The sequence below is a fragment of the Maylandia zebra genome, linkage group LG11, assembly GCF_041146795.1.
Source record: "Maylandia zebra isolate NMK-2024a linkage group LG11, Mzebra_GT3a, whole genome shotgun sequence".
Taxonomy (NCBI): domain Eukaryota; kingdom Metazoa; phylum Chordata; class Actinopteri; order Cichliformes; family Cichlidae; genus Maylandia; species Maylandia zebra.
Genome location: NC_135177.1, coordinates 15396558 through 15420173, shown reverse-complemented (window position 1 = coordinate 15420173; position 23616 = coordinate 15396558). Strand labels below are relative to the sequence as shown.

The window sequence follows — 23616 nt, the reverse complement described above, 5'->3', positions numbered from 1 at the left end:
ATTACAGGGGACAGATGAGGAAAAGACAGAGAGAGGAAAAGGAGAAAAAGTCTCACGGGAAGGTGGGACTGGAGACGGCACGAGCATTTCAAATAAATCATGCTGGTAAGGTGCACTCACTGATTTGATGGAGTCCTTGTCAACTTTGGCTTCCGTCTCCCAAAGATGATGCCCATCTGTTTTGCAAAAAGACAAATGCATTATTTAGCGGAGGCCCTTACAAACTGCATCAACATATAGATGAGATGGACCTCATTTGGAGTGTGGCTACAGACTTTTGGATTTGGGGAAAAAAAACATCACGGTTTCGACAGAAATTGAATAAAGAAATTCTGTTCTCTCAAGTTCTTGTTGATATGTGCTGTTTTGGATCTTTTTATTTCATCAGTTTCATTTTCACACTGCCAAAGTCATCTCATTCAAACGTTTTTGTCACTATTCTTTCCTATAATAGACCTGCTCCTGTTCTCTCTAGTGTTTTTTCACTCCCCCTTTCAGGCTGTCTGTCACGCACCCTCCTCTTTGACATCTCTAAAATTAGAAACATCCTGTGTCACAGTGATGCTGAAAAGCTAGTTTATGCATGCATCACTTCTAGGCTGGACTATTCTAATTCATTATTATCAGGCTGTCCTAAAAGCTCCCAGAATAGCCTTCAGTTGATCCAGAACTCTGACTGGGACTAAAAAAGAGTTCTGGATCACATATTTCTCCCATGTTGGCTCCCCGTTAAGCCCAGAATTGAATTTAAAATTCAATGACATGCAAGGTCTTGAATAATAAGGGAACATAAACAGAGCACTTGATTGTTGTGTTGGGGTTTCTTTCTAATACTGTAGAGTCTTTACGGTATAATAAAAAGCATCGTGAGACAATTGAAACTCGACCTGATCCAGGTTGTTCAGGACATCAACTCCAAAATCTCCATCGATCACCTGCTTATTCTACTCTAGCTACACCAGTTTCAATGCACTTTGACTCTATTAAGTTGCTTCTAGTCGAATTTTTCAGATTTTATTATTTAATTATGAACTAAATATTTCCCTCTTCTTTCAGATGAGCTCCTTAGTGAATTGACAATTTATTAACTTTCATTTCTTAAAAACAATTTCAACAATTTTTGCAGCTCCAATGTAAGAATGTGTTGCTTATCTAAGTCTGAAGTGAAGACTTTAAGGTTTTGGACCAAAGCACAAAAAAAGGGGAAGCCGCTTTGGTATAGCCACGAGCCGGGTTGTGTTTGTTCTCTAACGTTCGACAAGGAATGCATCCTCTCTTTTCTTCATCTGTCTCTGTAAAGTTCTGCACTATTTCTGTCCCTTGATTAGATTTTTTTTCTTTTTCTATTTTGCTCCCCCTACTTCTTTTCCTCTCTTCCCCGCCCTTCTTCTCTTCTTGTTGTGGTGAGGTTTCCCCTCGCTGCCTCGCAATAAAAGGCCTGTGTGCCGCTGCAGCTGTTGGGAGCCTGCAGAAGCTCAGTTCACATTCTTTGCGTCCTCTTTGTGATTTCACGCCGCACCTTTGTGAACAGACGCTCTGGGCTCTGTTACGGCAATCAACACCAACCACACTGCAATTTTTCGCCTTCTTTTTTCAGCAGAAACCATGAGTCATTACTGCTGTCATGAATGACAGTGACACAGAACAGCTTTTGTTTCAGTGGCACACCAGGTGACTCAACTGTATGGATGGGTAGTGTGGCAGTGCTACTATATGTTAACAGGCGCAAGTAGGAGTTTGCAGATTAAACAGAGAACTAGAGTTGCAGCGTCAGGCGCAGGAAGCTATCAGATAAGATAATCAGAGACAGTTTCCACATAAACGACAGCAAAAGCCCAGCAGCTCTGGAAGATGTAAAACCCTTGTTTTTTCCCCCAAAGCATTATGTTTTTCACATCATGCACAGAGCGAGAGAATAAAGGATTCCAGTCACGGCTGGCTTATTATTGGTGAGATGTGGTAGTGGGGGCGGGTGGTCAGCTTTATTATTCAGAGAGTGAACATCAGTAGATATATCTTTCCAAAATGGCCATATTAAAACATGGGGGGAAGAGAAAAACAGACGGTGGAGAGATCAGATAAGGGTTTTTTTGTATTTGAAATGGGTGGAAATAAAAGTTGCATATGGAGAAATGTACCTCACTGCAATGGAGATGAAGTGCATGACTTGGGGAATAGCAGTAGCCAGGGGGCACAGTGTGTGATCCTGTGCATGTGGCAGATGATTGAGGTACATGAAAGAATGAGGCAAAGGTAATGCAGTGTAGTTGTTCAGAGTATGGAAGGGCGATTAGAGCAAGCACAGGCTCAGGGAAGGTCAGAGAAAAGGGGAGAGACAGAGGCAGACAGAGATGAGCGTTCCTCATGTTACGTCTAGGGGAACCAAGAGGGAATCTCACCCGCCTCCGCTCTGGGAGACACTCCAAGAGGGAAACCTTAGACTCCGACGTCAACCCCAGCCTCCACTAGTAAACATGTTTTTCAAACTTTTCTCTCTGCCTCCCTCTTGATCTTTTTTTTGTCTCACCTTTGGTAGCTCTAAATCAGTTTGTTCTGTCAAACTTTTTTCAAATCACACTGCATCGTATGAAGCAAAGCTAAGAGTTTGATGGAATTGGGATGGGGCCACCTGTGGCATGCTGTTTGGGTGATAACCACAGGACTTTCCATTCTCTCCATCTTCCCTGCAACATCTGCAAAACGCTTCTGTTCCTGACAACACCTCCTCTTTCAAGCAAAGTCCACCCACGCGTAATGCACGCACACCGATGCACACATATGCACACATGCAACCACAGCATCCTTTACCTTTGTTCTGGCCTTCAACTTGAATTATAACAGGGGAAGCACAAAAACAATAAGTGGCATATAAGAGCTGTGTCTGGAGAGCTCTAGGTACGGCATAATCTTGCCTTGGTCAAACAAAGAAGTGAATGAACACATGCATGCACATGGACAAATGGAAGCACGCTTATTTTTAGACTTTGTGCTCAAATGTTAACCAGGCAGCTTTTCTATATATGACTCACTCTTGCAAATCTGGTCCACAAAGACTAGCACTGCACAACCAGGACAACATGTTCATTCATCAGGCAGCTAGACAGCACGTAGGGCGAGGCCTCTTCGAGTCATTTCTTCTTCAGTTCCTGACAACAAACAATATCGTGTACCTGCCTGGTGACAACCTGGCAACAGAGCTGCTGTTGTAAAAAACCTCATAAAGTCCAAACCTTTCATTTGTGTTATTTCTAGTTTTATATACTATAGTCCTTCTTTTGTTACTACCTACCCAAGTTAAGAACCCTAGATAGCTGAGTAACAGTGTATCTGACCTCCCAATGAACTCACAGGTTTTAGCATTTGAGCGTTTTCTTTTTTCCTTTTTTAAATTTAACTTTTTTTTTTACAGTGACAGCCAAAGGTGATTTTTTTTTCCTTCCAAAAAGCATTGTGTAGTGCAAAACAGCTTCCACTGACCAAGTTCACTTCAGGATTTTTGAGAATGGAAACTATGAATCACGCGCTTAAATGCGGAGGTTGTCTTGTGAAACAACCCAGACATATTCTGCAGCTACGTCTCTTTTCCAGAGAAGATTATTTTAGAGTATTTATATCTCTTTCCTGTTTACCTATGTCAAGTTTATTTTCCATTTTATTGTGTCTCCATTGCCACCTTGAATGAAAATGCTTCAGTAATTTTATGCACATTTTCACGGCATTCGCCTTGTTGCCCAATGAGGCGCAAAGCCAAAAAAGCCCAAAAGGGATTCCACCATGACTGATCCCAGCTGCGTTTCCCGTCTGGAGCGACTGGATTCTGCCAATCTAAGACCTGGTGAAATTGGAGAAATGTGGGTCTGCTTCAGATCGAGGGGCTTCCGTATAAATTACGACTTGACAGTAGATTTATGATGGGTTTATAGCCAGGAAGTGAGTTATTCTCGGTGTATAACAGGGAAAGCGTGAGCCGACGTGACCTGGGGTTGTAGCCTGAGGAGGATGGCGGTCAGCGGAGTGAAATTTTATGCTTCTTTTTAAGAGTCCAGCTGTGTGGCGCTGAGTTTGAAAATGATCTGAAGACTCAGAATGACGGTGGGAGGATCATCTGCACTTGTACATTTGGATAGTATTTGTAGAGTGGATAGCATTAGAAAGACATCAAAGCTTGCTGCTCTTAATGGTGTGTTGCATGTTATTTCACAGCCTAGCGAGAGTCACAGCAAGAACCGCACTTAGAAACTGAGCGAATGGTGAAAAAGAATGCAGGTAGATGATCATTTGATATATCAGAGCAGGGTCGCTCCAACAGCTTGCAGCCAAATCGGTCATAAAGACCCATGTAGTGAGCCACATTTCATTAAGGTATATCACTATTCTAATCAACTGGAGGGATATTAAGATGTTTCCCTAACAAAAATGGCCATCTTTCCACAGTTCGAGAGACTCTTCTGGCAATTACATGTTCAAACATGTCTAAAGAGAAGTGTAGAGGCCACAGGACAATGTAAACATTTTTCTGCTATCACACAACTGGGTCCTTTGATGTATAGATGTTCTCAAAGCCACGGCACAAATATAGCTTTAAACTGCGGATAAGAAACTTCCATTTCACACATTCCTCATGATGCTCTTCTAGCAAGGTGCTTGAGAGCTTAAACCAGCGGTCCCCAACCCCCGGGCCTCGGACCGGTACCGGTCGGTGAGTCGTTTGGTACCGGGCCGCGAAAGTTGAGGCTCAGGTGTGAAATGTATGGTTTTCAGGGTTTTTATCGGTTTTCAGTGTTATTTTGTTATCGTTTTTATCGTTAACTCGGTTTTCCTGGGTCTTTTCACGTGTGTTATGAATAAATCTTCTTTTTTTCGGTACCGGTACTAGTTTTATTTTGTTGCATTTATCTGTGACACCTTAAAGGCCGGTCCGTGAAAATATTGTCAGGCATAAACCGGTCCGTGGCGCAAAAAAGGTTGGAGACCGCTGGCTTAAACCATTCTAGCAGTGATAAATAATTACTGATTTTGAAATTGAGGGCAGTATACCATCCTAATGAGACAGTAAGATCCCAAATCTCATGCCTGAAGCAGGGGTGGAGGTTGGTCTTATCGTGCCAAAGTGCCAGAACTATGAGCCAGTATGAGCCATGAAGGTTATTCTAGCCTGAAGCCAAAGGACAGTCTAGACATACTGCTACAAGTACAATACATCGACCAGTTTGTCTGGTGTTTAAACTTGCCCAGGGTGGAAGAGTTCAGCCAAGTATAAACAGTGCATGAATGAACTCTTAGCAGTTCAGGTCATAGCCTTCTTCAAACTATGAAGGTATGAATATCCAAACATTTCAGTCCGATGCTGAGGAGCTTTTACACATGAGGAATATTAGCTCGAGCTTACTGTAGTAGATCATGTTGTTCTAAAGTTACAGATTATGCTAGAGCTAAGGAAGCCTCTCTCCAGCCTGAGGCAGAGGTAGAGAGGACCAGACTTCTCCCTGCTGCAGACCAAGCTGCATGGTACTGCTGAGCTCCAGGCAACGCTCCAGTCCTACCAGATGTAAAAACTATCCGGCTCACCAGGGAATTCCCTTACCTCCCCTCTGAGTCAGAGTGTAGGCTTTCCCCAGCTTGCTCTCTCTCCCTCTCTCTCTCTGTTTGTCTGTCTGTGCCTCTATTTTCCCTGCCTTTAGCACTCATTCCATCCATGGAAAGCAGGGCAAGCCAGAACACACATTGCAATAGGTGCGCCAGGTATGTCTTCCCAATCCAATGCCAAAAGAGCGGTTTGGGTATACCAAAAACACAGACACAAAACGCAATACTAATAACAGAAAACTGAAGCAAAGTCAACAATGCAAAAAAGATGGAAAGTTTCACAAATGCCCATATTGTGGTTCTGGGAAAGGCACTACTCTGTGCTGAGCAGAGAGCAAAAATGACATAGATTGTTATTATTATTACTATCAACAAAATTACTCTTGAAAGGAGTTTTTAAACTGCAACAGAAGACGAGCACCTATGTTCCTACAGTCTGAATATCTTGCACTATCTGATGGAGCAAAACCATACATACAAACCTTTCGCTGGGGGCGTGTGGAAAGTGATCTGTGGTCTTCGAGTCCACTTTGGACCATAACATCTGATCATTTCTATGCGCCAATATCTCAAGAGTTCTACGGAAGCCCCGCCCATTTCTGCACCTCCTATTCCTCTCCCCCCTCTCTACTGTCTAAGGGGTCTTGTCTTTTCCGATTCACCTCTTCTACAGGGAATCCTTTGTGGATGACTCACTGCAAACACTTCCTACCGAACAACGCAAACAGGCCCGCAGGCTAGCAGCCGCAGCGGGTACACAACAACAAACACACACACACATACTGTACACACGTGAATGCACCGGTTTGCATCAGTTATCCTGTGGGTGATGAAGTGGAGCAGTGGGGATGGACATGGCATCTAAAAAGTAGAAGTAATTATTTTTCAAGGTGCATTAAGGTTTCCCGCAGTGGCAACAGCTATGAGCTCTGCTCATTTGATACTGCGGATGTCTCACGGGGGGACAGACAGACAATCAAAACAACAGAGAAGGAGAGGAAGGTTAAAGTCGACAAACAGAGCGGCGCTATGTTTTAAGAGTACATGTGGGTCTGATTTATTTATTTATGCTGTTGTACGAAACAATCATTTGCTCTTAGATGTATTACTGTGTATTCACGGCATAATATTTTGCTCCTTGTACAGAAGATAATGCCAGTGGCCACATGTGCCAATGATTTTCTAAAGACTACTGGATGTCTGTGTGTCACTGGTGTCCTCATTTAACCACAAACTGCAAACAGCAAATCTCTCAAATGTTGATGGCATCCCCTAACAGAGCTCTGTAATTAATTGATATCTGTCTTTGTTGCGTTGGTGTTTTAGACAATTCAAAAACATCTGCGTGTATGCCAAAAACAGCTACAGCCTGCACAAAACCCCCCCACAACAAATGGAAACAGTTAGAGAAGTAGATGTATTTATGATTTATAGCTCATTTGTGCTAATAGGCTTTTGTGCTTTGTGTGATCTGCCCCCTCACTCCACTTGGAGGATTTTGACTGTATACAGTTATTCACACAAGTTGGATTAGTACTCCTAAAGCAGCCTGTTGCTCCTTAGGATTTGTGGAATTTTCTTGAAGGTGTTTATTGGAGTCAATTTTGGAGAGTGAGCAGCCGTCCTGACCTCTGATGGCAGCAACAGTAATGGCTGTCACCACTGAGGCAAAATCAGTGATTGGTGTTGTGCCACACAAAGGCCTTGGCTGTACGTACGCATGACTGTGTAATTATTGCGGCGCGATGCTCTGTATTTCATGGATGCATTTAGTCATGAACTTTTCCAGAGGAAAATAAAACCAAAGTTATAGAATAATTCTGTAATACAATTATATTTTTATTGGTTTCTTTTTTCCTCATCCCAGTTTGGCCCTTCTAAATCAACAATCGGAGAAATCCTGAAGTCTAAAACTTCACGAAACAGCAGGATTCTCTGATTAAAATGCCAAAGGACAATCTTTTGCAGTATATTTAAGACATAAGTATTTTTCCGTGCTCATAGTTGCTCGTCCATAGTTGCCATTAGTGAGTGATGTGCGTGTTCCTGCTTGCGCACGTGTGTTTAGGGTGTGTAGGTCTTTCTGTAATGGGCTTTTTGACTTAGGAGACCCTGGAAATGGTGGGTCATTAAAGTTCACATAAAAGCAGACTAAGTAGTAGACAGACAACCTCCCTTTCGATCTCCCTCTCTCTCTCTTTCTCCCTTCTGGACACCACAGAGACGGAAAACAAACCACCGAGATGTCAATGGCAGCCACGAGCCCGGAGATCCCGCTAGCGTAGAGCTCCGCAGCTCCTAATGTCTTTAGCGGGTATCGGGGATAGAGGTGAGAAAAAATGAGGGATGAGGGAGAACAGAGGAAAAGAAGGAAACGGAATATCAAGGTAAAGAGAGTGGGGAAAGAACGGAAATACTACCAAGAAGGCAAAAGGTGTGCATGTATGGGCTTTCCTCTTCAAGGGATCCCCCACACCCCTCCATGACTAAATAAAACCAGGAGAAGGGATACCCCAAATTACCAAGTTCATCCACCTCTCCTTAACCCATTGCTGCTTCCTCCTTAAGCCCTTAGGTCCTTAAGAGTAGACCATTCAAACAAGCTAGGGGCAAGTAGGGAGAGATCCATGCAGTGAAGAGTAACAAAATCTTTCTTCCTTCCAATTTTGAGACTGAATTTTATTTTTATAACCTTTTTGAGGAAAATAAGTAAATAAAGGATTCACTTTTTATTTCTGCGTTCACTGACCACTTGCTAACTTTTACGGCAGAAGTGTGAAGTGTTTTGGAAAGTGTGGATTAACTGTGATAATCTTCAGCAATTTTGAATTTCATGGTTAATGAACTGGAAGACACAATTATCTCATTCTCACAACTTTGTTTATGTTGCTCCCTTGTCTTAGTTTGTGTGTTGCTCAGCAGCAGCAGCGGCAGCAGTCACGTCGTGCTTCAGCTGACTTCAGAGCTACTACTGCGCTTGACCTTTGTTTTGATTTATTGGGTGCAATCAAGGAAATGATCACAATCATTATTCAAACTGAAAACCTGATCACTAGTGTTTCTACTTTCACAACCCACCCACACAGGGGAGAAACATATGGCCAAAAAGTTTAGACCAAAAAAAAAGAAAAAGAAAAAGAAAGAAATGGTTTCCGACAGCCGGCCAGGGTGAGCGTCTGGCAGAACAGGGCGGAAGAAAGAGTGACGGAAAGCAAGCGAGCGAAAGGGTTAACTGTCGAAAGCAGGGGGAGTCAGGGAGGTACGGATAGCGAGGGAAAGAGGGAAAGTGAGAGAAAGAGACGTTGCACATGCCCTGGTTGTGATTCATTCCTTAACTTGTGGCGAGCGCCGCTGAACAGGCAATGGAAACTTCAGCAAATGTAAATACGCTTTGGTTAAAAATATAGTGGCCTAATGCACACCACATGTGGCTCGCTGGCAAGTCTTGCTCTATTTTGACGGGAGGAGAGACTAAGAAAATGCAACTGATGAGAGTGGGGGAGAAAGAAAAGAAAGGGGTATTAAAAAGGGAAATTGAAATGCGGTAAACATGGCCCGGTGACTGCAGCTTACCCTGGGCCTTCTCCACGAATACCACCTTGGACTCGGGCAGGAAGTTGAGTCCGTTTAGAAGTATCATTTTGCCTCCCGTGGCAGGGCAACTGTCCATACTTTGCTTCTCGACCAAGGGAAGCTCTTGAGCCGAACGCTGGGCTGTTGAAAGAGACACACAAACACAGGTTTCAAAATGGTGCGCAAGATTACACTAATACACCGCCTGATCCCCAACTACCCCGGGAAGCACAAGCCCAGCTCACAGCCAGTAAAACAGCAGTTCTTGGTTAGGGAAACAGGCTTATCAACTTTATTATGATGATTTCATGACCCCCTAGCTAAGAGGTTTGCAGCCAACAGCTGCTCTTTAAATGACATTGAAAAAAAGGCGCACAAATGATCAAAACAATATTTTCATGGTTGTTATGGCCAACCACCTGCCTCTGCTTTGCATGAAGTGATGCCAGCAAGTCACCTCTGACCTGTAGAATTCGGTCACCACATTCACAGCCGTATAGATATACAGTATCACCTTGCATCTGTGGATCTTATTTATAAATCTGTGCTTTAAATAACTTTAAACTTCACATTTAAATATGATGCACCAACTCAGATTAACCTCCACTTTGGACCATAAACTACAACGCAAGCTCTGTCTCACAATCGGAGTCTAACTGGCGTCCTTGGGCGCAAATAACATCACACCCCTCATACACAAATGAATGACAAAGAGAACAGAGGTTTCTTTCAATGTGCTCACTCAACCGTGCCAAAAAGTGGGGCTGGCAAACGACCTTTGTGAAACCTGCGCTAATGGGGTAGTGTTACCAAAATAACTTGTGCATTCAGTCGTAAAATGTGAATTTAAGATAGATAGCACGTGTGTTTGGCATCGTGCACAATGCATCTATTGCTTTGGCAAAGACCTTTGATCAAATAAAGCTTATTGGGTGCAGATGCACTGAATTTGCTCCAGTAGGCAATAAAATAGTAGCTCACTTTATTGGACTACAACAATAGATGCCACCTGAGTGCAAAGCCAACAGAAAAGACATGCCAGGTTTTGTGTTTATTTCTGTGCGTGTGTTTGTCTGTGTGTGTGTAAGACTTACAGCATTCAATGGGGTTCGAAGTGGCCTGTAGGGACACGGTCCTGCCATTGGGTTGGTTGATGTGCACGCGAAACACAAGCCTCACACGTGTGTTTTTACGTCCGATGTCCGTTTCCCCTTTGCGAAGCTCAATGTCTGAATTACGCAGCTTCAGGATTCCCGCACAATCAATTCTAGAACGGAGAAAAGCACACGCACAATTGAAGACTATATCCCCGAGACAACATTACACAGGCAAAGGTGACGGAAAGGTGAAGTTCACTGTTTACTTTTTCCAAGCCAGAACAATTTCTATTACAACATTTCAAGAAAGCACCAATTTCTTTCTCTTCTGTTCCACACCCTGAGTCACAGAGGGTAGCTTTCAACGGGATGCAAAAGCATGGAAAAGTGCGACCAAGGGTTGAAACAGGAGCCTATCTGATTTACTCTTGGCTGTGAAATCGAAAATAGCTGCTACGCATCGGGACCAGCAGTGAAGTCCCCACTGGTGTTACAGATCATGCACTGGAAGTTTATCGGAGCATGACCGTGTCATTATTAATCCAGCATGTCATCAAAGGAAAAGTTGGACATTAATGAGTTTGCATCACCGTTTTAAATGGCCAGAGTGGTCCAAGTATTCAGAGAAATCTGGACTGAGCGCACCATGGCTTACCAGTATCACACACGTTCTGTAGGAGTACACCGAGCCTGCCTTGTCCGTTCACACCATTCACTTCATGAGTTTTGGGTTTAAAACCGCTGTTAATCATTGCCACATGTGCTAATAGCCCCCTTTTTAAGCTGTCTCTCTTTATTTATTTCATTTCACAATTTGGGAGGTAAAGGTGTAGAGTTTCTTTCCCTTTTCTTGGTGGAAAAAGGGCATTCATTCGCAGGCATGGCCTTTCATAAATTTACATAAAACTAGTGTGGCTGGTAAAAAGTGAGAGAATACAGATGGGATATGGTTTGGCATTTAAATGATTTTACATGGTAGCTTTTTGGGAGCGATTCCTGGAACATGGTAAATGTCAGGTTTTATACCAATCCATTTTTCCCTTGACTTTGGTTTGTACAATTCAAAGAAAAGAAAAATAACAGATACAGTCATGCTGACTACCCGCTCCTTATCAGCACTGAAAAACGAGCAACATAAAGGATTGGTGTTTTGGTGTTCTAACTATCTTGCACTTTAACATAACATATGATGACAATTTGGCACTATCAGAAACTTAGGATGCCGTATGTCTGCTAACCAACCTATGGAAATCTAGATGAAATGATCGACTGACACTGAGGAAAAAGAAGATAACGAACCCAAACATATTAGACAGAGTTAAAATATGTTAAACCAAATCTTTTGGATTTTAAACAAACCCTTGTGGCAGTAGAAACCTTGTTTCTATGAAAAATCCTGCAGTGGTTGCAGATAGCATGGTAGGAAAGAGCGGAGGGACTGCAGGTATTAGTCATAGCCTACAATTCCACAGGGATTATCAACATACAAACTTGATGTTTTGCCCAAATTTACTAGATCCACATCTGCAACTAGGTCAAGATGTAGTGACAGCAAAAAATAAATAAAAAAGCTGTAGCATACGACCTAAATCAGTTTCAAGCTCATCAAACTATTCAGTGAGCCCTTATCTACCAGCGACTGGGATGTTAAACGCACCATTTTCATCAGGAGAAAAACACTGCATTATAGAATTAAAGGCGATCACTCAAATGAACCATTCCCTTTTAGCAGACAAGATGACCAAATGACAGCATATGAAAACCACCACAGATCCACTCAGCATACGAGTCAAGGTTTCACAGCTTTCTACTAATATGCCACCAGTCTGTGGTTTTAAACAAGAGCAAGATGATGGGCATAATAAAGTTACTCTAGTCATAACCGTCATCCTCTTATGAATGCTTTCTCGCTTATTAGGTTATAGTAGTTAGAATCTGCAGAGGTGGTTTGTGTGCTTGAAGATAAAACATCTTAGAAGCGGAAAGGGAAAAAAAACAGATTGAAGCTTTCTGAAAGTTTGACTGCAGTTCTTGAGTGTCTGCATCCCACACAAATGATAGCTGGCGTGTGCACAGCGAGATGGATTCTGCATTATCAAGGCAACTTTTTAACAGCTTGGTGGAGAGAGAAAGTTAAAGACTTTTCTCCATCTTTCACTGTTTAGATAGTCAGGAAGAAATACAAAACGTTAACTCCTCTTCTTGTGCGCTGACGACAAAAAGAGAGAAAAAAAAAACTTCCTCTTGAATGTTTGGTTTGGTATAAAATCATAGCCTAGGGGACACATTAAGCAAAACAGGCCAACAGTATGCTTTAATATGCTACAATATGAAGGATATTGAGGTATTGTTGGAAATGATATTGTAATGTAATACAAATGTTAAAATCATCTACACTTCGCCAAAGAAGGCCACTGTCCGGTCAGGAAACTCTCATGTCCCATAAATCTTCATGATCCCCAACATTTATACAAACATGAACCTGTGTCATAGAGATGCATCACCTATATGCTTTTCATTTAAAAACACATACGCACTTAAAGTCTAAATGGTGACGAATAAACAGTAAGAGGTAATTGCCTTATGTAACCTGTGCTAAGATACAGTAGCTTTACCAACAACACACAGCTCTGGGCCACAGTCCAATAAATTCACTGCTGCCTAGTCTAAACGGAGCCCCAGGACAGGAGCTACTGCCTGGATACACTGCAGAGCAGAGCCGTTGGCTTACTGAAAGTCTAGAGGGAGGAAGACAGAACCCGAGCCTGACTTTTCAGCCCTAGAAAACAGATGCTCTGCTCCTTTAGATGGAGCAAGTTTACATGTAAAACTACATCAAAAACATCGATTTTTTAATGCTATGAATAAATAGGTGATTAGTTTTTTTTTTGTTTCATTCAGTGCTTCTTCTATGCTGAGTTAAGCTGTAAATTTGGTCCACCTGCAGCACAGAATTTTAGACAGTGGTCCCCGTTTTTATGTTAATCAGTACAGATGGTAGAAGTTACCTGCAGTAAACTGTTTAAACTTGCCTTGCTCGTATCATCCAGCAGCTCGGTGACAAAGACTTAATCCTGGTCTCCACTGTAAGTCCGAATCACTAAAGCCTCTCTTACTTTATTTTGACTTGACTCTGAAACATGTTTCACACTATTTTGGGTTTGAAACTTTTGATCAGATGTGATGAATCATCATCATGCCACCATGCTAAAGCAAACAACTTTCTATTATTTACCAATGTTAGATTAGGCCTATCTTTTCCCCTTCAGTGTCAAGATTAGTTCTTTATCCATCTTTTTTATTTTTTATTTAACAGCCTCCAGACTTTCTCTAGAAATCCTGTGTTGCCCCAAAACCTCGTGGACTTAGTAGGCAAGTACAGCAAAACTTTGTCCTTGAGTCTGAACATTGAGGTCAGACACTTATGACACTTTTTGTCATTTAAAAAAAGCTATTTGTTTTTTATCTCTTGGCTACACTGTTTATGTGACATATGTGATATGTGACACATGAAATTATGTATGTCCAGTTTAATTTCATAAAAATAAACCATTTTATGAACTTTTTACGGTATAAAATGACTAAAATATAAGATGACCGGCCTAACTTAAACTTTACAGAGCAGATCTATGAGTTTCATTCATTAAAGTGAAAGACTACTGTTGCGCCAGCTGCTTCACGAATGACACTGACATAGCTCTGTTTCAGAAGTTTCTGTTTGGTTATGGTGCAGTAGACGGCCACTGCTGTCCAGCAAATGATGATGTCGATTTTTCAGAAGACTTTCTGACCCATTAGAAAAACACAGGTGTGCATAAAGTGGCTTCCATGATGGTTGGATCCATTTTGTTGTTTTTTTGTTTTGTTTTTTCATTGTGCACGCCAGCCAGCTGGTCAAGGAACAATTGAAAATACAAAACTAACAATACAAAATACATTTCTAATTTTAAATTTGCTTATTTTAGTAGTAATCAGTTGACATTGCTAAATTGGTATCAGAATTGGCAGTTATGGTCTTAATACAAACAGGCCAATAAAGTTATTGTTTGCTTTGGGTACTGCAGGCTACATGAATGTGACTAATTGCCCTCCAAGCCCAAATCATTCTTTTCACCAGACTTGTTAGTTCAGTTGGGATGTTCTAACTCGCCTCATATATTTGTCTCGGTGGAATATGTTGACCAAGCCAAGTGTAACGGGACCGCATTATTCTGGTGGATCACGGCACTCCAAGTGCAAGCCTCAAACTGGCCATATTCACACTGGGCCGAATTAAAGCACCCATGAACTCGGCGCTTGCTTTTTCTTTAACGTTTGTGCATCTCTTGGGGTAAAAGCATGGAACTCAAATTTGAAGGCCTGTTTTGAAGTGAAAGCTCAAGAATATTTATCAATAAGCATTCTCATCCTATAGAGACATAACAAAGAGAAAGGTGCAGAAAGAAAGAGATTGTGCACATTTCTGCTTGTGTTTTGAAGTTAATGGAAGAAAGCGTGGATAGCACTCACATAGCTCTCATGTTATTCTCAGGCAGCAGAGGGATCTCCAGAATTTTGGTGTTGGATTGCATGACTTCATGGCTGGCGGTGGAGACGGTTTTGCCCGTGATGCGGTGGACCTGGTAGAAGGCATGTGGTCGCAGGAGGCGGTCGTCTGCGGTCCCTATGAACAGCTGCAGGGTGAGCGGCTCGCTTTCCATGTAGCCATAAAGCTGGCAAGAGAACAAAGAGACCCAGGTAAGAGGCAACATCAGGTTTTAAGACCTCCATCTCAGGCAACCCCTCATTTAGGAAATCGAGACTGGACGCACATTAGCAACTGTTAAAGGAACCTTTATTGATAGCTTTGACCAGGCAGAAGAGCTGTGAACATGAGCTCTTTTTCATTGTTTGTTTTTTTCTGGTTGGATTGGAGGCTCTCTCTCAGTGGTCTGCTGTTCTTTTCTACATTCCTTTAGGAAGAGAAATCAAAAGATTTTTTATTGTTTCTGGGTGTTTGAGCAGGAAACACAGAGACAAAGACTGATAAAAGTTTCACAGCTGATACTTAAGGAGATGACTGGGAAAATGTTTCCAGTATAACGGAGGGCATCAAATAGATGAAATCAAAACTCAAACTCTTACTTAAACTGTTCAAAATAAATAAATAAACAGTACAAATCAATGGTTTTTCTGTGATGATTATCAACACACAGTTAGCTATTAAACTTATTAAAACTTTACGCCTGAATGCTCATGAAGCAGGGAGTGCAGACGTGCTCCAGCCCCTTTACCTTTGGGCAGTTATGAACATGCATTATGATTTCCATTAAAGAGCGCAGACTGTGTCCCACTGTGATGAAAGAGACTCCTGTATCAGAACCACCACTTCAAACAACTACCACTTCCTCTAGCAGCCTGCCATTAGCCGCTACTGCTTAGCTAATAAAAAGATCAAATCTTCAAAAAAAGGAAAAATAATCCATGCCTGTGCACACTGTTGAATTTGGGTTCAAATGTACTTCAAATATAAACTGTAACTGCCAATTTAAATTCAATGTCCCAGTATAATTTTCTGTCTGTGTCTAAAGTAACATCATTCGATCATTTAACCAAGTGTGTAATGGCTCAAAAACATCCAAATGCAGGGAATGCTTTAAATTCCAAGATGTGGTGAAGGGCAACTGATACTTTGTGAATGATTTCTGACCAGAATAATCCACTAACCAAGTTATTTCTAGCGTGGCCGAGTCTTAACACCAAAGACCTCCCAGGATATAGTTTCTCTTTGTAATGCAAATTGTTCCTATGGCTTAGAAATCTCTCCAAACCTAAACACTATCAAGAAGCCGCTGAATCCATCTGGTATACATAAAACCCCAAAAAGCCTAACTTCTGATCGGGTGGACCTCCACAGATCCACCCAGGTGGCTACTTGACCGCATGTGACGTTTACTGTGAGGGATCAGTTACTTAAGACCAAGGCTCAACAAGCCATGACCATCTGAAAAATCCCACAAATTGGTCAATTACTCCAGCGCACCGCTTCAGACCAATTTTGTTTGAGCTCCATCCGAGTGAAAACAGTGGTAACGTCAAATGGAATAAAAGACCCCTGTTGTTTATCTAACAGACTGAGTCATACAATGAAATGAAGACCACATGTAACCTATGACATAATCTGATTAATGGGTTTATAATTACCTTTGAGAGGGCAGGCAGGAATTGGGGGGGTGGGGGTGTAAAGAAGAGCAAGACTGGTATAAGACTGGAAAGTTATTCTGAACCTGATTGGGTGTCTGTGGAAATTAGTACCACAGTGTCATCGACACCTAAGGCCTTTGATTTGAGAGCAGATTTGTCTGGATACAGTATCAAAAGTCATTTGGTCTCATAATAACGACAAGGATTAAATGGCCTTGGTCGGCACTTGATGACAGCTCTGCTGGATGCAAGACAAGGCAGAGGATGTGCTCTTTGTGGTCTCTGTTACACAATTTTCATTATTAATTATCTTGAATAGGAATAGAATATGACCAGTCACGGGAATAGATTATATATCCATATGCTTCAATAACCTAAGCACCGGTGGTTATCTGGCTTGGTCTTTGATTCAGATATCGAGGGAGTGCGGAGGGAGTGGTAAGACTAAGGCTGTCATTCATCTCCAGTTCCAACCATCATATTTTTTCTCTTGAGCTCCCCATAGTGTCTCTAGCAGCTGTCTTGACCTGGAGCTAGTCACACATGCTAGTCATCAGTGAGTTAGGCCGAGGTCAGGAGCTTCTTGAAGTCTTGGCATCTCAAGGGACCACTTCATCTATAGAGTGATCTCACCGGCAGACGCTGTTCCCTTGTTATATTTTACTTATGGTGTCACCAGAAGTAATTATCCATAGCCACACATGCTACCAGTTACGGGCGCATTGAATCAGAGGAGGGCCACGGTGGAGCATGAGGTACAAATCTGAAACATCGGAGCGTTAAATTGCATGACGTTGCCTTGTGATTTAATAAAACGCTGGCAGTTGCACTACAAACCCGTGTCATCTGCGGCAATGGACTTCTTTGGATTTCTCTTTGACCTCCAAAACATTACCTCAGCCGCCACGTGGCGAGGGCCACAAAAGAAGCGGGAGGTAGAGGAGGTTCTCGCTCCTCTCATCCTGCTGTAGCGCACGGCAATGGCGGCGGCATCCTCGCTCAAAAGGAGGATGTGATTAATGAGGTCAGGTAGTCCTCGTGGTGACGCTGCTCTTCCCAACAGCAAACGAAGGCAGCGTGATCCCCCCTGAGCGACCTCACTCAATTCCTTTACCATATGTGCTCCCCTGACCCTCTCGCTACAGTCTCCCCCCATCCCACTCCTTCACCTCTGCTAAACTCCTGCGATGCTCCCTCAACTGCACGCCACACGCACAGTGAAAAATTCACTTCTTCATTTTATTCTCAAAGTGGGAATTAAGACAGTCAAGACTGTGTAGACAGAACTTAAACACCTGCGACCTCAGCTTTGCATTTGTGTCTGACGCTGTCTGTGAGAGAGACACTAATTTTGACCAGATGAGCTTCTTCTTGCTGTAAAATATGGCCCATCGGGCTGAACGCTCACTACATGTTTATTTTGAGATCATTCACTGAAACCAGTCTTACATTGAGGCAGTTGTTCCCGGTGCCAGCTTTTGCCACTGTGTCAGCTTGTTGTATGAACCTATTTCTGAGAGCTGACGCTCAAGTAAAACATCGCGACCATGGCAGCTGAGGCATTAACTGCATAATAGTGTGCAGCTGTATTGTCTAGGTCAGTTGTGATGATAAATAGAGAAGAGGAGGACACATTCTGGGTGCTCACCGCCATTCAACTCCCATCTGCCTTTGGGTCTTCTCAGCTCCATCAGCAATACAGAAAGCTTTAGTCCTTGGGAGACAGCCCCAGTTTATTTCTTTTCTTTCTTCCCCCCCATTTTCTTATTTGCTTCACTCAATGAAAGTCACATGTGATCAAATAGCGACAGAGGGTGTTTTTATTCCAATAAATATAATGTATTTTTCACAGTGGATTTTATCCTTCAGCTTCTTTAGTAAAAGTGACATTCTTAATGCTGCTGCAACCATTCAAAGTGGGGATTTGAACATTTAAAGTTTAATAATGACTTGGTGGTAAATTAGATTTGTCTGGCCTGGCTAGAAATTGAGTGTGAATACACTTCACAGGCCCCGCAGTGAAGGCTGCCTTCTATCCCTCTGCGGTGATTTCATCACCGCCTGGAGAAATGTCATGACTCGTAGAAGTCCACGTGGCGCAGAGAATCGGGGGGGAGAGGGAGAAGACAACTGGAAGCAGCAGAGGAGGGGTTGAGGGGGGAGGAGAACTACAACAGCAGATGCAGGCTTTTTCCCATTATCACGCTCTCCTCTCTGTCAAGTGCTGACACACTCACACCAGCCAGCCTTTGCTGTACCCAATTAGACGTACACTCATCCACGCTGTCTCTCCTTCCAGACTTTACTCCATCGCCCCCCTGACCCTCTAATGTCTCCCGTGTCTCATATTGAATGCATAACGCAACATATGCAATCCTTTAATGTGCACTGTTTCCATGGCTTCACATGCTGCAACTTTTATAAGCAACCAAACAGCTATATCCTTTAAAGTTTTTATTTTCTTTACTAATACTTCGAGTATTGAGGGTGTAGCTTTGAGCACAGGCCCATGTCTAGACTACTAAAGGTCCAAATTTTATGTCAAATAACATTGTTTTAAATTTTGATTTTATCAGCCATTCATAAGACCCATCATTAAAGCCTACAGAAAATTTGTGCAGGATGAAGCATAGATCACTGCTATGCCCCTAAGTAGCCAGATTACCCACTCTTATCTTACCTCATAAATCTGCGGTTTGGTTGTCACCTCAAACCAGTGAAAACGATGTACACATAACCTCAACTTTTTCCACTTGTTATTAACTTGTAATTAGTGGCAGCCCAATACCAGTGTAAGGGAAACCCCGCAGATGGAGAACCACAATTTGAGAGTGGCATAAATGCCCCTTTGGGCAGCAAATAATAGCCTTGACTAAGCTCTAACAGCACTACAGGGTACACCAATCCTTTTGAATATCAAACATAAGGCGGCGGTAGATTTAATGAGCAATTAGCAGCTACAGTATGGAGTGCTGTAGATCAGGGTGTTCTTCTTTCGAGACATTACGCAGCCAGCAAGGACCAGATCCCAAGGTGAAACCGCACATGCGAAAAACCCGAGCACGTGTTTGCTTAAGTCTTTCATGTCATCATGGCGGAAATATACTGCAAATTTGATGTGCATTACATAAAGTTGCAGAGGAAGAGAGATGAGTATTAAGTCATGCACACGTTAATAAGGATGATGGCCACATCCTGAAATTACACATGTGTGTTACTGCTTTAAACTTAATGAGAAAGTGCATGTATGTGTGTGGGGGGTGAAAGCCTTACAGGCCAGTGATTATCCTATATGAATTAGCCATAAGCAATTCTGCTCTGTGTGCTGCAGGACAGGTTTAATTCTTCACAGGTGTTGTTTGCTGTTACCAAGGGCCTGGCGGATGTCTGTTTTCCTGTCTGTGGTTGAACTTGAAAGCTGTTGCAACATCTTGATCTGAACTCATGTTAGATCGGTCACTCTATTGTCAATGAAAACTTTACAATTGCAGTTGTCTTTTTTAAATGGTCTGCTCAGTTAAAAGAAGAAACAAACAACCAAATAAATCAGTGTTGCGGTTATATTTTAAGTAAAGGTAGACCAGGTTGTTGGTTTTTCCTGAGCACGGCGTCAGACATTAAACACAGCTGTGGTAAAGCAAGGGGGAGAGTCTGGAAGAGTGTGAGAGGAACTGTTAGAGTACCCTAGATCCCCTTAATGGTGTTGTGGTCTGATGCAGTAAGTAAAGTGGAAAAGCAGCAGCGGGGGTCACAGAGTGGACCGGTGATGAGAGAGGGGGTTAAAAGGCTGGAGATGCAGAGGAGAGGAGGTAGGGTTGGTGTCTGACTTGAGAATAGATGACCTTGATTTGGAATGGAAATTGATGAGACGAGTTGGTGCAAATGGTGAAAGGCTAGGGAGTCATGGTAAGCCAGGGTTTTCATTGGCGTATGACTGGAGCAAAGACCTTCCATTCTCTGTGCAACCACCCATCACATAAACACCTTTGTGTGTCAAGGAAAAACAAGACAGCAGTAAATGTGCACATGAGCGCCTTGGTTTCACTGTATATTAGCCACTCTCTACGGAGTACTTTGTCAGTGTGGAACCTGTGTATCCCTGTATGTTTTTCATCATCTTGCTGTTTTCTCTTTTCTTTTTTTTGGGTGGGGGGTTCATCCAGAACTGCTTTCCAACACACATGTCACGATTGCTCATAGCACGTGTGTCTGATCATCCATGACCTAAAAAAACAATAGAGTTGTAGATGGCTGGGTTTTAACCGAGGTAGGCCTGCTGGTGTGGATTTGGGAGATGGTTGAAGGATGAACGGTTCACAGGGAGTGACAGCCTCGGGCCCACCAGGGAGGCAGAGAGGCACCGGTGCATGGAAAGAGGAGGTGGCCTCTGATGGGTACTGACTCCCGTGCACCACTGTCATGCTTAGCCAACCTCAGGGCTACTCAGGTCCTAATCAGCAGGATACAGAGCATCTCTTGGGGCAGGCAAGCCAAGCCACAGCTGCCTGGTGACTCCCTCTGCCCCTTCTCTTTCCTTCTCTCCAGTCTCAAGAATCATGAAGAACACACACACACACACACACACACACACACACACACACACACACACACACACACACACACACACACACACACACACACACACACACACACACACACACACACTGCCTTAGCTTCTTCCTACACTCGTGCCCTTGTGTCATTATTGACTCATTCTCCTTGACTGCACTTCACCCATCCAGTGCCTGCCACTCATTACCTCAGGGCACTGGGGACTACACCACGCGCCCTATCCTCCGAGATTGTAACAACACAATTTCTTCACATCACCACAACAAAGACAAAGGGAGTGCCTAGGAGTGAAAAAGTCAGGTTTTCAAAAAAAACAAACAAAAAAAACACCACATTTTTCTTCTATCCTTTAGCCTCCAGCATGTACACATGATTGCCTAATCCTCATAGATTCATCTTCCTGCCAACTGCCATGCTCGGAGTGGTTTCCACTGTTATGAAACCCTCAAGATATCCCAATTGACTGCACAGGCAATATCGGGGTCATAAATCACTCCTCACCAAGAAAAGAAAATGTGAGGTATGTGAGCAAGCAAGCAGGTGTGATGGAAAAGCATCTGTCATCGTATTTTCATATAATATTTGGTCAGGGCGCTCAGCGAGGGTTGGGAATATCCTCAGAATGTTGGCGATTTTAAATAACAGAATCAAATCATGAGCGTGAATATTGACAGGGCCACGTGTAAAGACACTCAGGAGTGTTATTTATGAGTTCCTATTCGGCCCCCGAGAGAGAGAGCAAGTCAGAAATTGACGTGACCTAAAATCAAAACGAGCCTGAGTCTGCTGGGCCTCTTACTGTAGCACAGTGAACTGTGAGGGGTAAAGTGTTGATTCACCTGCATGTTGATATTCAAAGGCTTGTAAAGAAGGGGAATAATTACCTGTATTTACAGAAAAAACCTGCAGGTTGACAGGCGTCTTTATAACACAACTTTGGCCAACAGCTGTCAAATGCATTTGACATTGTGCAGACCAGGGTGTGCTGACAACATCTATTTACAAAATAGCTGCGGCGCTAACAACATTTAAAGCTAAGGATGGACCACCAATTAAACTTTATAGTTCCAGGAACTTTTTGTGTGTGTTTTTTTAGGCTTGCAGAGTCTAGCTGCATGGAAAGCAGGCTATCTGCCATCTAAAACCATTCAATCCCTTCTCTGACAGAGCCAGCAAATATTCATATAGTTAGTAGGATAGATACAGTTTAAATGCAAATAAGCTGCTTCAAAGACAAGTTTACCTTAAGGACATGCACACACGACTAAATCCCCACCTTGTGTAAACTGAGATGTCAGCACAGCGTGATGACAGCGGAGCTGAGAAAGGAGCTCTGTGCTGTGCCGCTGGTGAGACTGACGTGTGCTCCTTAAGTGTTTGCCAAATACAATAGCGAGGGGCGACGCTTCTCCTCCAGTCAGCATGCACTGCTGCTGGTCAGAGTGACTTATTACAGCAGCAGATTCACTGTCAGCTTTAGGGAACATTTAAAAACGCAGCATACAAGAAAATGCTGAGATATACCGCCTGCAGTGTGCAAGTGCTGCACAGCTGCTGTCAGAAGTTACAAGAAAGGCCTGCATTTTTTTAAGCTAGCTGACTAGTTAGACAAATTTAATTTTTATTTTTTTTATCTCTGTGCATGTGGTTTGTGTGTAGAATAGAGTGACCTCATCTGTAATGCCATTTTATAATCTTTGGTTGTGTAATGACATATAAAATGATCTGTAAGTGCAGAAGCTCCATCCATCTGCTCTTCAAAGCAGCAAATGGGAGGTAAGAGAGCTCAAAAGCAGAGGGAAGTTAGCTAAAACAGCTTGATTCATATACTGAGTAAACTGGGGGGCCGTACCAGGGTTCACTGCCTGTGAATCTTGCAAATCCATTTTAGTAGTGGCTAGAGCTGAAAGTCATCATAATAGATCCATTTTAATCTTAACAGATAGAGGCACTGTGCTCAAATCACACTCATTATTCCAATATTTGGAATCTGATTTGCCAAAAACAGCATTAAAAGATTACTGTAGCTAATCATTTCTGGATGGTTTGAGCAGCAGTCGCATACAGTAGTTTGTATTTAAACACAGTCTAACCAACCAAATCTGATTTCGTCGAGAGAGAAAAAAAAAGAAAAGCAAACGAACATCAACGTTGTGACTAATGAAAGAAATGTCAGGGCTGTGTTGACTTTGCTCTGTGACTACATGCTGTCATAAAATAAGCAACAGCCAGACGTTCATGTCACCAGATTGGCGTTGGATAGAAAACTGCTGTTAATCAGCATGCACTTGTTACCTCTCATGCTGTAATGACAGCAAATTATTGCACAGTCTAAAACTACAAAGCTAACTTTGTCTCTGGGTAAATGCAAAAGTGCACAGCAGCAGCATTTGTTGTTTGAACATTAGTGCTGGCAGCATACCTGTACCACAGGGTGTCCTCCAGACAAGGCCTTCACGGCTCCTCGGCTCCCCTCAGTCTCATAATGGGCCCTGTGGTGGGACTTTGGCTGCACTTCTATCTGTAGGTTGTAAGGGCCGGAGCAGGATGGAAGCTGCCAGTCAAGTGCTGGCAAAGATGGACTGTAATTACATGACACATTGAT

The 23616-nt window shown here is 42.8% G+C and overlaps 1 protein-coding gene across 2 annotated transcripts in view; it reads right to left on the bottom strand.

Annotated features, from left to right (window-relative positions):
• The window catches only part of LOC101485322 (nuclear factor of activated T-cells, cytoplasmic 1), a 61131-nt gene that overhangs the window by 28928 nt on the left and 8587 nt on the right, over window positions 1–23616 (bottom strand). For both annotated transcript variants that reach the window (XM_004566788.3, XM_004566789.3), the window contains exons 3-7: window positions 23434–23593; window positions 14766–14968; window positions 10254–10426; window positions 9160–9300; window positions 121–176 (exon numbers count right to left, since the gene is read on the bottom strand). In XM_004566788.3, the coding sequence (XP_004566845.1) occupies window positions 121–176; window positions 9160–9300; window positions 10254–10426; window positions 14766–14968; window positions 23434–23593 (733 nt within the window). The remainder of the gene's footprint in view (window positions 1–120; window positions 177–9159; window positions 9301–10253; window positions 10427–14765; window positions 14969–23433; window positions 23594–23616) is intronic.